This window comes from Poromitra crassiceps (assembly GCF_964638095.1).
Source record: "Poromitra crassiceps genome assembly, chromosome: 14".
In the NCBI taxonomy this organism is placed as follows: domain Eukaryota; kingdom Metazoa; phylum Chordata; class Actinopteri; order Beryciformes; family Melamphaidae; genus Poromitra; species Poromitra crassiceps.
In genome coordinates, this window is record NC_139633.1 from 27,146,680 (window position 1) to 27,159,884 (window position 13,205).

At 45.3% G+C, this 13,205-nt stretch overlaps 1 protein-coding gene across 1 annotated transcript in view; it reads left to right on the forward strand.

The window, feature by feature from the left end:
• Positions 1-12,974, forward strand: part of LOC310789226 (atlastin-2-like) — a 28,862-nt gene extending 15,888 nt beyond the window's left edge. Inside the window, exons 4-14 of the mRNA XM_083650819.1 lie at positions 3,101-3,232; positions 3,363-3,467; positions 3,579-3,629; positions 3,728-3,784; positions 4,232-4,324; positions 5,194-5,332; positions 5,734-5,861; positions 6,287-6,343; positions 6,487-6,558; positions 7,524-7,955; positions 10,687-12,974. Of these exons, the coding sequence (XP_083506945.1) occupies positions 3,101-3,232; positions 3,363-3,467; positions 3,579-3,629; positions 3,728-3,784; positions 4,232-4,324; positions 5,194-5,332; positions 5,734-5,861; positions 6,287-6,343; positions 6,487-6,558; positions 7,524-7,955; positions 10,687-10,806 (1,386 nt within the window). The 3' untranslated portion in view covers positions 10,807-12,974. The remainder of the gene's footprint in view (positions 1-3,100; positions 3,233-3,362; positions 3,468-3,578; positions 3,630-3,727; positions 3,785-4,231; positions 4,325-5,193; positions 5,333-5,733; positions 5,862-6,286; positions 6,344-6,486; positions 6,559-7,523; positions 7,956-10,686) is intronic.
• The last annotated feature ends 231 nt before the right edge of the window (positions 12,975-13,205 follow it).

Sequence of the window (13,205 nt, forward strand, 5' to 3'; positions counted from 1 at the left end):
TAAATCCATCAAAATGTTTAAAAACAGGTGGCTCGTACAGTGATGCACTTATTGGATATTGTCTTGTTGGAAGAGGTTGCACGGTTTGTGGTGTATAATGAAGAGTTCTCTTATCGGTGCTTGGTATCGGCAAGTACTCCAAATAAATGACTCGGACTTGTACTTGGAAATAATATCAGTGGACTTTGGTGTGTTGTTTATTAGTACTAAAACATACAGCAGGGTGTCCTTCATGCAGGGCTTAATATTGTGTAACATGTACAAGCAGTTGAGAGTGCCGTAATCCTAACAAGAAGGTTAGATGAATAAGTACAGTAGGTGAGACGATGACAACCAGTAATGATTTGTGTACTTTAGGCAAGTGCCTCCTGTTGGATCTCATCCTGGTATACTTGTACCAACAACAGGTGACTAAACGATGACAAAAATGAGTACAGAAAAGTACAGCTCGGTACATAAGGATGCTTTCACATTGGTGCCCAGGTAGCGTTCCCGAGCACACTTGTCCCCAAATTGACCCCAGTTTCGGAACGTTTGACGAGTGTGAACGTTGCGTTCCGTTCTGTGCCCGGGCGTGCAACGGGGAACCGTGACACAGGATCCACTTGAAAAGGTGGTCTGGGGAGCGCTTTGGCGTGCCCGGGCACGGAACACTTGCGAGTGTGAAAGCCAACCGTTCCGAACCACATAGATAACACACGTGCGAGGATACACTGCAGGCATAGTTGATGACGCAAGTGCACTCCGTTTCATTTCCGAGCGCGGAAGAAATGTTGTAATGTGAAAGCTGACCAGAGGGGGAGAGGGGGGGGGGGGGGTGCAATCGTTCCCGGGTGCGGAACGGAACGAAAGCAATCGTTCCCAGTGAGAAAGCAGCTTAAGACCGGATTGGACTTAGTTGCTGCCTTTGGAGATCAGGGCTGTTATGTATCAAGTGTTTCAGGATAGGAGATCCTATCTGATGCTGATCTTGAAACAGTGTTGATTTCCATTTGTTTTCGTTCATATAATGAATGGATGGACTTTGCAAATACAGGGCTAGTCATTTTGTTCTTCTAAACTAACGCATCTGATTTGCCTGTGCTGTTGTCAGTCTTTGAAATTAAATAATTAATTATGGTTTAGCCTCAGTGCAAACGGTGCGTTACATACCCACACAGTTCTGAAACACGCACCCATCCAGCAGCTGTGTGACCACAGTAGCTCACCCACACAAGTACAAGTATCACAACAAGTAGTCCTTCACTCCTTCTAGCAGCAGCTGGACAGAGAAGCAGCCAGGATCACCTTACGGTCATACACACTCATTCTGTCTCTCTCTCTCTGTCTCTCTCTCTCTCTCTCTCTCTCTCACACACACTCACTGTGTGTCTCTCACACACACACACACACACACACACACTCTGTCTCTCTCTCTCTCACACACACACACTTGGGCAGAAAAGGCGGAGGAGTGTCTGTGACCCGTGTCTCACAGCTGTTTGCGAGCATGAATATGGGCATTCATTGAAGTCTGAGAAGACCTGTTCATGTTGTCCACATTCCTCCCAAACTCATAGAGGCCATTTACACCTGGCGTTAACATGTGGTTTCTGCCATCAGATTGCAATCTGATTGTATTTGATCACTTCAGCCTGATTCCATTTACACCTGGCGTTAACATGTGGTTTCTGCAATCTGATCACAGAAAATGCATGTTAACTCATGTTAACGGTGTAAATGGCCTCATACTTTGGTTTCTTGTTTTCTTGCTGTTTACTGGGCTGTGAATATTGGTTATTAAACAAGATATACATTTGTCACCGACCCCAGCCCCCTGACCTCTGACCTCATATCAAAATGTGACAGCGCTATATCTTGATTTATCATCACTTCAAGTCGAAAATGAAGGGTGATTGTGCAGCCGAAATGCACACTGGCCCTGTCTCAGTCTCCAGGAATCAGTTTCGACTCATGCATAATTTGCCTTGCAAATCATTCAACGATTTGCTTTTGAGGCTTGTTTAAGCGTTTCCAAACTGCGGTCAGTGGACGAGCTCGCTCATCAGTGAGTGACACTGTCCTGTTTTCATCTGCACCCTTTAGTGTCCTCAACTGAAGTGAACAGATTGCTTAGGAGCGAGGGAATGACTGCTTAAAACTTAAAAGAGAGCATTAATGAAGGATAGATATTAAGTTAGATCTGTTCATGTTTTTTGGGGCCTTTTGATGGCAAATTGAAACCTGGGGCTGCAGTTACCACTTAGTGGCCTTGTTACATTGGCAGCCACATTTCAGCCATTGTCTTCCTGGATGATCTGTCTGCACCTGTTGGTGTATATTAATGAAACGGTACAATAGGATAGCTGGTACTGAGTGTTATCATACAGTGCCCTCTTGTGGACTAAATTGGGAAATGCATTCCATATTCAAATACCGGTATACTAAAAACAAATTGTTTCACCACAAATCCCCGACAAAGCTTTTGGTGAAATCACGTGAAAATGGGTCAATTGCTCAAGTCATAACTTTATTCCAGCTCTGCTCTTTAATCACTCACTTGACCCATTCCTTGGTTTCACTCTGAGCCTTGTTCACACAGGACGCCGAACATAAGTAGAGCTGAAGCTTGAGGCAGGCAGGCACAAGCTGAGCTGACGCTTAACCGTTCACACAAGAAGCCTTCTCTTTTCCTCTCAGCGCCTCCTCGGCACGCCTTGAACCCGCCCACAACTCCCATTGACTTCATGCCTGGCAGCTTCAAGCTTCACGCGTCACGCTTGGAAAATAGGACTGAATCCTGAACGATCGCGTGAGCGTGCGTGCCTTCAGCGTGGCACGCGCGCGCGCGCGTGGTGTGAACGGCCTCGCCTGTTTAACAAGGACGCCTAAATGAAACTTGTGGGTTCAGCGTAGGTTGAGCTTAGGTTAAGCATTGCTTCGGTGTATGGTGTGAACGGGGGACTTACTCTCACCCCACCTTTTCTCCACCTCCTCTGCATAATCTCCTCCCCTTCTAATCTACCCTTTACTATACCTCTCACCCCACCCCTATCTCTCCCCCTTTCTGTCCTTCCTTACCACCTCTCTGCCTCTCTCTCCCTCCCTGCCGCTGTAACAGGGTGAGTCATGGATGGGAGGAGACGATGAGCCACTGACAGGCTTCACCTGGAGAGGAGGCTGTGAGAGGGAGACCACGGGCATCCAGGTCTGGAACGAAGTCTTTGTGGTCGACAAGCCTGATGGCACCAAGGTAGGTGGTAGGTGCCACCAGTGGACTTTAATCCGTTGTGTAAATAATTATGTTTCAATTCATGTTCATGTTTCAATAATCACAGTTGAATTTGGTTGCATTTTGTGTTCATTGAGTCTTTCCCCACCAGGTTGCAGTACTGCTAGTTGACACCCAGGGGGCGTTTGACAGCCAATCCACCATAAAGGACTGTGCCACTGTGTTCGCCCTCAGCACAATGACGAGCTCTGTACAGGTGACTAAATGCATGTGCTTTCTGGCTGGAAATTCTTCCTCTGCTTTTTTATTAAAACACGTAAAAAAACATATTTTTGTCTGATGTTTATTTTATGCGCGTGTTTTTCAGGTGTACAATCTCTCCCAGAACATACAGGAGGATGACCTCCAGCATCTGCAGGTCAGCATTACTTCCTCTCATCTGGGGAAACTACGAAAAATGTGTTTGCAATCACAATGTCTCTGTTTGCATTTTGTGATTTTGTCTCCTGTGTGTAGCTCTTCACAGAATATGGTCGGCTGGCTATGGAAGAGATCTACCTGAAGCCTTTCCAGGTACTGCTTCTAGTGTCTGTGTGTCCGTTAACATGCCTGCATATATGGGCACATGTCTGTAGGACATACTCATGGTGTCCTTCCATTGGCATCTTAAAAATCCAAATGATTTGATATAGGGCTGCTGTACAGTTAATTGTGTAAAATCGGATGTCACATTTTTTTATTTGCATAATATCTGGAGAATATCGCCATACAAGTCAAATTTGAAAAACACCATTTTAATTTAAGGATTTCCACTGCAGTTGAAACCAAGATGTTGATGATTGGAGGCAAAAAGTAAAAAGGAATGAATGAATATTGTTCCTCAGATGATGAATGTGTGTGGTTAATAATTGTGATCCCTATCTGGCAAATCAGGATTATTATGTTGGCTACGGTAATCATAATTGTACCGCCCTAATCAAATATTTGCCATGTGTCCGTGCTGCTGGTTATGTTTTCCAGTCCCTGATGTTCCTGATTCGCGACTGGAGTTTTCCTTATGAATACAACTACGGCCTGGAAGGAGGCCACAACTTCCTGGAGAAGAGACTGCAGGTAAGGGCCATTGTGAAATAAGGTGGAAACTGCACGTTTGTCTTGTTTTGGTGCGGGCTGCTGGAAATGTCTGTCCCAGTGATTATTATTATTATTTTTAACTTTAATAAAGTCTGACTAAGGGCCTGTGTCCACCTAGCGTCTTTTTCCGACGTTAAACGCTGGGAGTGCGCTGGGGAACGCTGATCCCAGCGCACAATATACAAGGAAGCAGTCTGCAAGTAACGTTAGTTCAGCTTGATAGCTGACAGCTAGCAAGCTAACAACACAGGTAGGCTACGCTATTAAAAGCAGTAAGCACAACACTCACCAGAAATATTAAGTGTCTAGCCGATCTGCTCCCACAATTGAGCCATTCTGTCTCTGTTGCGATAGTTTTTCCATATGATTAGTTACCAGAAAAGGAGCAGCCGACACCAGCGTCTTTCTGAAAAGTTAAAATATTTTCAGCTGGAAGCGCTGGGAGTTGGGCGCACAAAAACGCCGAAAATAGACGCTGGGCGCTGCGCACTTTCTCTACACGTCCGTGTGCGCTCGCATACGCTCTCCCCCCATTGGAAACAACTGAAAAAAGACGCTGGACCTGAGGAAAAGACGCTAGGTGGACACAGGCCCTTAATGTATTTCTGCACATTGACATTATTTGCTGCAAACACACTACACCTGGGTGTAGAATAACAGACACACACACATTGATTAGACAAATATATTTTCAGGTGTGGACAAATTTGCTCAGGCACCTGACATATGTGTCGTACATATTCACACATCAATCAGTCATACTATCTTTTTCGGCCCAAACAGAATTGACATAAGGAGCTTAGACACGCGTGCTTTTTAACTGTAATATGATTGTGTTCTGATACCAGGTGAAACAGAACCAACACGAGGAGCTGCAGAATGTGAGGAAACACATCCACTCCTGCTTCTCCAACATCGGCTGCTTCCTCCTGCCTCACCCCGGCCTCAAGGTGGCCACCAACCCATACTTTGATGGCAGGCTCAAAGGTGAGAAAGACACACACACACACACACACACACACACACTTAGGAAAAAATACTACAGTCAGTTTATTGGTGATGTTTCTTGTAAACTCTTGAAAATGAGAGCTTGCTCTCAAGAGATTTCCCTGTATAAAAAAATTAAACAAATAGATGTGGTTGTTTTTGTCTTCTTCTAAGGTTGCTCATGGACAAAGTCCAGGATCAATACTAGTTGGTGTTGCAGTTTAAGAAAGATTCTTACTTGGATATATTGGAGGGATGGCTTGAGCAATTACGGCAGAAAATAACCTCCGTATTCACATTTTTCTAGCTGCAGGGACAAATTTCTAGCTGTGCGCAGCACAAAAGTCAAATGATTATCAAGTCAAATTGATTATGTGCGTGTGTTTGTTTGTTTGTTGCAGACATCGACGATCATTTCAAGCGAGAGCTGGCAGAGCTGGTGCCTCTCCTCCTGGCTCCGGAGAGACTGGTGGAGAAGGAGATTGGAGGCAACAAAGTCACCTGCAGAGATCTTGTGGAATACTTCAAGGTCCTACAGCCTTTTTCCCAAAAGTCAACTGGGTTTCATTGTTTGGGTTGGGACTCAATCAAACTCAATGAAAAAAGGAGCTTCTTGGAAATTCCGGAGCACAATTTAATCACAAAGTATTGTACATGTTTACAAACAATGTACATCATCTTCAATCAAATAACAGTGGCACAAAACGCAACGCGTTTCAACCTCGTTGGTCTTCATCAGGCTGTACTCAAAATTTTGGTCCCAGGAAGATTCAAATTAATTCCTAAATTATTCTGGAGAAATTGGCATTAAGGTATTTGCTGTGTTATGTTGACACCCTGTATCAACCAGGTGGGGAGAAAAACCGCAGTGATGATTATAATTGAGATTAGAATATAACTGATGATGTTGCTTTGCATTAGAGATCTAATCTGTGTTATTCTACTGTCCCACAGGCGTACATAAAGATCTACCAAGGGGAGGAGCTGCCTCACCCGAAGTCCATGCTGCAGGTTCGTTGCTGTCTTGGAAAGGATTTTGATAAGTCTTGATCATAGTTACTTTTTAGGGTTTGATTTCCATCTTCATCAGTTGCTCTGCTGGTCATAAACATAAACAGTTATCTTGTATCTCATGGTCCCTTCCCGTTTGCCAGGCAACAGCAGAGGCCAACAATCTGACTGCTGTGGCTGGAGCCAAAGACATGTACAGCAAGAGCATGGAGACGGTAAGGAAATGCTTCTGCCTTGCCTAGCTCAATCTGCCATAGAGACACTGCGGAGCGCGTCATCATTCAGAAACCACGCCCAAAACGGGGGGAACCAATCCCCCCCCCCCCCCCCCCCCAATCCTGGCATTCTCCTTTGTTGTTGTCTGCCCAGCCCACCGCACAACAGCTTGTAGCTATGTTTAATTCAAGGAAAATGACGCTGGTGTATGGAAGTGAATGGAGAGCTTTCCCCCATGATGGGCGTGGCCTATCTCATGCAGTGTCTCTATGGTTTCATTTCAGTATGATGTCATTTATTACAAATTAGCAGGCAGCAGACTGACAGAATGTTTAAGGATGCCTTTGCTTGATCATCTGTCTCCACTTGTCTTTCTACTAACAGTAGGCCTACAGACAGACATGAAGTTCAGCTCTAGATTATATCTAACAAAGTCTTCTCAGAATAGAATCTAATGGAAATGTCCTTGATATTAAATAGTTAAGAATCCCCTTCATTAGGGGGTGCTTAGGACGGCACGGTGCCTCAGTGGTTAACACTGTTGCCTCACAGCAAGAAGGTCCCGGGTTCGAACCCCGGTCCGTCCCAGGTCCTTTCTGTGTGGAGTTTGCATGTTCTCCCCGTGTCCGTGTGGGTTTTCTCCGGGTGCTCCGGTTTCCTCCCACCATCAAGAAAGACATGTACTGTATGTTAGGTTTAAGACTCCCGTCAGTGCCCCTGACCAAGGCACTGGCAAAAGAACTGGAGTTGGTCCCCGGGCGCTGCACAGTGGCTGCCCACTGCTCCTATAGTTCTAGGAAGGTTCCTAGTAGAGGATGGGTCAAATGCAGAGGATGAATTTCCCCATGGGGATAAATAAAGGATAACAAACAAACAAAAACAATGTGTTTTTTTTTTTAACAAAAACAAACATTAACCTTTTGTCTTCACCTAACGCTCACACTGATCCCCGTTTCCCTTTCAGATCTGCGGCGGGGACAAGCCGTACATCGCCCCGGCCGACCTGGAGCGCTGCCACGGGGAGTTCCGCGACTGCTCGGTGCGCCACTTCCGCTCGGTGAAGAAGATGGGCGGCGAGGAGTTCTGCCAGCGCTACCAGAACCAGCTGGAGGCCCAGCTGGACGAGGCCTACGGCAACTTCTCCAAGCACAACGACGGCAAAAACATCTTCTACGCGGCGCGCACGCCCGCCACGCTCTTCGCCGTCATGTTTGTCACCTACGTGGTGTCCGGCGTGACGGGCTTCATCGGGCTGAGCACGTTTGCGGCGCTGGCTAACATGGTGATGGGCCTGTCGCTGCTGTCGCTCTGCGTCTGGGCGTACGTGAAGTACTCTGGAGAGTTCCGTGAAGTGGGAGCACTGATAGACCTGGTGGCTGAAACTCTTTGGGAACAGGTGGGTAATTGGCGTGTGTGTGTGTGTGCAACAGTTGGGGTTATTGCAGGAGTTAACCCATTGATACCTGATGCAGCTTTGCGTGTATATCCCTCATTTGTGTGTATCCCTTTAAGACCGCGGTCTTAAAGGAACACTCTGCCCATTTTCAACCAGCTTTGTATCATTAGAACATCAGTAGTATATCAGAAAACTGTAAACGGTTTTGAAGTCTGTCATTTAATTTGACAGTTATTGAGTGTTAAAGTGTGGACCAGTGACATCACTGGTCCACACTAACTCAAATTAATAACTCATTAACTCAAATCAACTCTCAATAACTGTCAAACTATTCATCATTCATCTAGTTTGACAGTTATTGAGAGTTGATTTGAGTTAATGAGTTATTAATTTGAGTTAGTGTGGACCAGTGATGTCACTGGTCCACACTTTAACACTCAATAACTGTCAAATTAAATGACAGACTTCAAAACCGTTTACAGTTTTCTGATATACTACTGATGTTCTAATGATACAAAGCTGGTTGAAAATGGGCAGAGTGTTCCTTTAAAGGGATACACACGCAAATGCTGCCACAGGTATCAATGGGTTCAGTTAATGTTGGATTTTATTATTGAGATTTGAGTTGGTTATCGCCACTATCGAATGAAAACCTTGTACGCATATCTCCTAATTGTCAATTTTGTAGGAACTAAGAGGAGCAGCTGTGGTGTTGACTGACTTGATGAATGTATCAATGGGTTTTTAAAGGGTTTCATAAGAGGTCAGAGAATTCTCTCCGCCCACAGAGGAATGTACGTAATCCTTCAGTTGAAGTGAAAACACGACAACAGCGTTATGCTTTGGAAGTTGGAGAATGGCTGGGCTTAGGTTGAGGTCAAAGGTTAGGGTAAGGGTTCAAGTGAATAGCTTGTCTCTGACATTTTTGAGATTGCACTTTTGTTCCCAAAAAAGGACACAAGAATGTTCCAATGCGGCCTTTCAGGCTCTGGATGTTTAAAAAAAAAAAAGTCTGTGAAACAGTGAGACTCCTCCCATCTCTTTATAGCGCTCTCAGTGAGACTCCTCCCATCTCTTTATAGCGCTCTGTGAGACTCCTCCCATCTCTTTATAGCGCTCTCGAGTACATTTTGTTGTCCTTATGATTATCTTCTTTGCCCAGCCTTTGCATTCCATTATCCATCACGCCAAACATAAACAACCATTCTTTCAGTTCCTGTCGTCACCTCGACAACACTCCACCTCCCAGCGTTCCTTTCACACCACAACCCAACCAGCACCTCCCTTCTGTTGCCTTCCTCCTCTTCATCCCTGCAGTCATCCGGTGATCTGTATCTTCACGTCTGCTTTTTGTTTTGCTTTTGGATCTTACGAATGCTTAGGAGTCACTAGAAAACACGCCCCGCGTAACACTCCTCTGACTTCTCCCTCCACCCTGCTTCTCTCTCTTCCCTCTTTGTCTCCCTTCCTCCCCCTGCTTAACAGAGGACTATCAGAAAGGTGAGGGGTGTTGGCACGTGTTTTACTGATCCCCCTCTCTCTCCCTCCTCGCCTGCAATACTATCATCTTGCCAGTTTGCATTTCCTACACTTCTCCCTCCTCCAGCTACCGAACTCTTCCCTCCATCTTTTTTCATTTGTTTATCTCTCAGCCTCTCTTCCCAATCTCTCCTTTTCTTTCATCCCTTCTTTCCTTACTGGTATTTCTCCCGAATCCTTCCTGTCGTCCCCCGCCTTCCATCTTTCTTTCCTCTTTTACTATGGTCCTTCTCCCAGTCGCTCTGTTTAACTGTCCCACTCCTCCCTGCTCTGCTGTCCTCTCAGGTGTTTTCCAAGCTATTGGAGCCGGTCAGGAGTCGCCTGGCCTGGCCCGCCTCTCTCCTCCCTTCATTCCCACCAGGAGCAACTCTGGGACTCGGAGCGCTGTTCCGCCTCAACAACAACTACAAGAAGGCTAACTAGCTGCTGGCTGGCTAGCTGGCTGACTGGTTCACTGGCTAGCTGCTGGCTGGCTAGCTGGCTGACTGACTGTTCACTGGCTAGCTGACTGACTGACCGGTTCATTGGCTAGCTGGCTGGCTGACTGACTGACTGACCGGTTCACTGGCTAGCTGGCTGGCTGACTGACTGACTGGTTCACTGGCTAGCTGCTACACTTATTTCTCACGTTGAATCTCCTGCAGTATGCTGGTTTCTTTATGATCCGTTTGCAATTCGATGGTGCTGTCCTCAATACTTTGACCCACAAGTCCTTCTGTGTGGAGGGGCAGATTGGCAGACACCCTGTGAACCTCTCTGATATACATTCAGTATAAATCCAGTCTGAACCCACCCAGGCAGGCCAGGCTCATCTCAGGATCTCCGCGACATGGAGCTTGCCTGAACGGTTTTTAAATCTTATTCTATTTCAGTTACTAGGATGAAAGGCGTTTTTAGTTGAGTTTGTTTCTGTTTTTGTCTTGTGATATTTCTTTTCAGTTTTGTTTGAAAAGGTTGGAATGAGCGTCTTCTTTTTGTTCTTTTTTTTTTTTACCTTACACTTTTTTCCTCCCTAACCTACATTCTTTCCGTTTCTTTGCCCCTTTATAGTATAATATGTGTTTAGATCAATTCATTTGATTGTTTCTGACACAAAATCCCTTTTTATTCCCTCCCACTCCTTTCACCACCTATCCCCTCTCCCCTCCTCTCACCCCCCTCCCCTCCCCTCCCCTCCTGTCCTCTCCTGCAGGTGTTGAAGCCACTAAGTGACCATTATATGGAAGACACCGTCAGACAGACGGTGGTAAACTCTCTCAAAGCCAGCTTGACAGAACAGGGCTCGCAGCATGCCAAGCTAAAGCCACACTGACCCTCCTCCCTCATGCCCATCGCCCTCTCACCCACTCGCTCCATGTGTTAAGTGAACTGTGAAACTGTTCAAAACCAAAGTTGACCCCCCCCCCCCCCCCCTCCCCTCCAAATGCCCAACGTAGCACCGCCTCCCCTCCTTTCTCTTGATTGCTGTAGTGGACCTGTGTAGGCTCGCTGTCGGCTCTGCTCTCCATCGCCCTCCAGTGCCTCAGAGGACAAACTGCAAGTTCTCCAAGAGGACGGAGCGGAGAAGCCAGCCATCATCGCCTCTTTACCAAAATACGGAGGATCGCCGGCGTCTTCTCCAGTGTGCCATGTTGTGATGGAGCCCAGCTGTCGTATCGCAACGCGTTCCTGTATGCAGACACACACACGTGCGCCTCACACACCTTCACATGGAAACTGTAACACTACTCAGTGTGACAAGCTGACTGCACTCGCTTTAGGATTCGAGCAGTAATTCAGGGATATTTGACGCAGCTGTTTAAATATGGATGCAAACTGAAACACTTTCTGTGCATTTAAATGATTCTTGTCTCGTCTAAAAAATGACCTCTTACAGGCCAGACAGTTTGGGGCTGGGCTTAATTTACTTTCCTATTCAATAAGGTTTCATGTAAGCACAAGTGACTAATTGACTTAGAATAACTAATTATGGGCTCGATTGTGTCACGTTGATAAGTTTTTAACATGTTGGGGAATCTACAGTATTCCCTGAATTTATTGAATTGAAAGTAAATGGACAGCAACCCATGTGACTGCCTGACTGGATGCGTGCAGGCAAGATGGCGAACCCAGATCTGTCTCTTCTGATATACGAGGAATTGACATCTCTCTGCCTCCATCAGTGTTTTCAGACCGAGTGTGGAAGGAGTGTGGACCAGAGCGGACTTATCTAATCTAGAACTCTGGGCTTTGGATTGGTTTCAGATAAGACCTCTGTGTCATCCTTTAATATGTTGTGATTGTAAAACCTGATAAGGGAAGCCTTGAGCCTCTCAGCTGATTTTCTTCTTCTTATTATTTTTTGGGGGGTATTTTTGTTTTAGGAGAACTGACGTGTTTTATCTGGCCTTAGTGTTTAGTAGCGGACCTGCCGGTGTTTGGACCTTTGCATGGTGTTAAGGGCTACCGTGTTGTAGCATTAAGCTAGCTAGGACCTTTTAGAGCCCAGGTTTCTGTCGGCAGGTAGCCCAGGGAGGATTGTCATTCGCTACGGTTTTCTGTTGAACTGCCTTTTCATTAAAGCCGCTCGAGCTCTGGGTTTCCCCAAAGCATCGTCAGCACTTACTACCGGTACTTGCTTTTGGGAACTCCAGCTTCGGTTTTGTAATTCAGTCGGGGTTTTGACTAAAAACTGTCTATAGGCATCCCTAGGTTATTTTAGGGATATTAATCTCAAGTCTTACTACAGCCATTCTTGCTGACAAGACATGATTCTAGCCATGGAGTATTTCTTTCGGACAACGGAAATCTTTTTGTGTGGGGATGAGGTTATTTATGTCTAAATGACAGCTGTAGGGTCTGTCCTCACCGCCTCCTCAATACAGACAACTCCCCTCATCTGTGTGAGGAAAGAGGATGAGGGGAGAATTGAGGATTTTGAACACAGCTGGCTTTCCCAAAAGCAATTTAATCAATCATGTGAAAGCTTCAGGTCAGTAGGAGCCCCTCCTAAAATTGCCCTGATTCGTGCTGGCTTTTTTTTTAGAGAGACTGCAGAAACGTGCTGCTCAACATCACACTAACTGCAATGCGAGTTGTGTCTATTCAGCTCTATTGTATCAATTCCATCCACAACTTTCTCGCCTCAAGCTCCAGTCGTGTACAGTCTAATTTTTCTATGTACGTGTATTACAAAATGGGCATGTATGTCGAATATTTAAATAAACTTTGTATACATTTTATAGTGAATCTTGATAGTGGCTGTTTTTGTTTTTCCTTTGATCAACTTAAATCTGTGGTTAAAGAATGTTTGAGTTGTTGCTTAGGATTTGCATTAGTTCTTAATCATGACGTTGAAGTTACAGAAACACATGGCCCAGATACTTTGACTCAATTTGGAAAAGCTTTCTTGAATGTGAGGAGTGGGTTAGAGGTATTGTCTTTTTGTCTGCCTTTTAAAATATTTCTGGTAATTTATTTTTGAATAAAGTGTTTACCTTTAAGAATAAATCTTCCGTACAATTCATTTGGCTCCTTTTTGTCTTTCTTATGATGGGTGATTGGGAGAGAAACCTTATTCCCGTGGTTCCCAACCTTGGTGTCATCTGAAATGTATTTTTATTTTATTTTTTACACCACACACAATTTAAAGCTACCGAAGAGGATTAGGGCCTCGTGAAAAATGTATTTGAGTTTTGAGTTTATAAAGGTAGAATTCTGAGTTTAATCCGT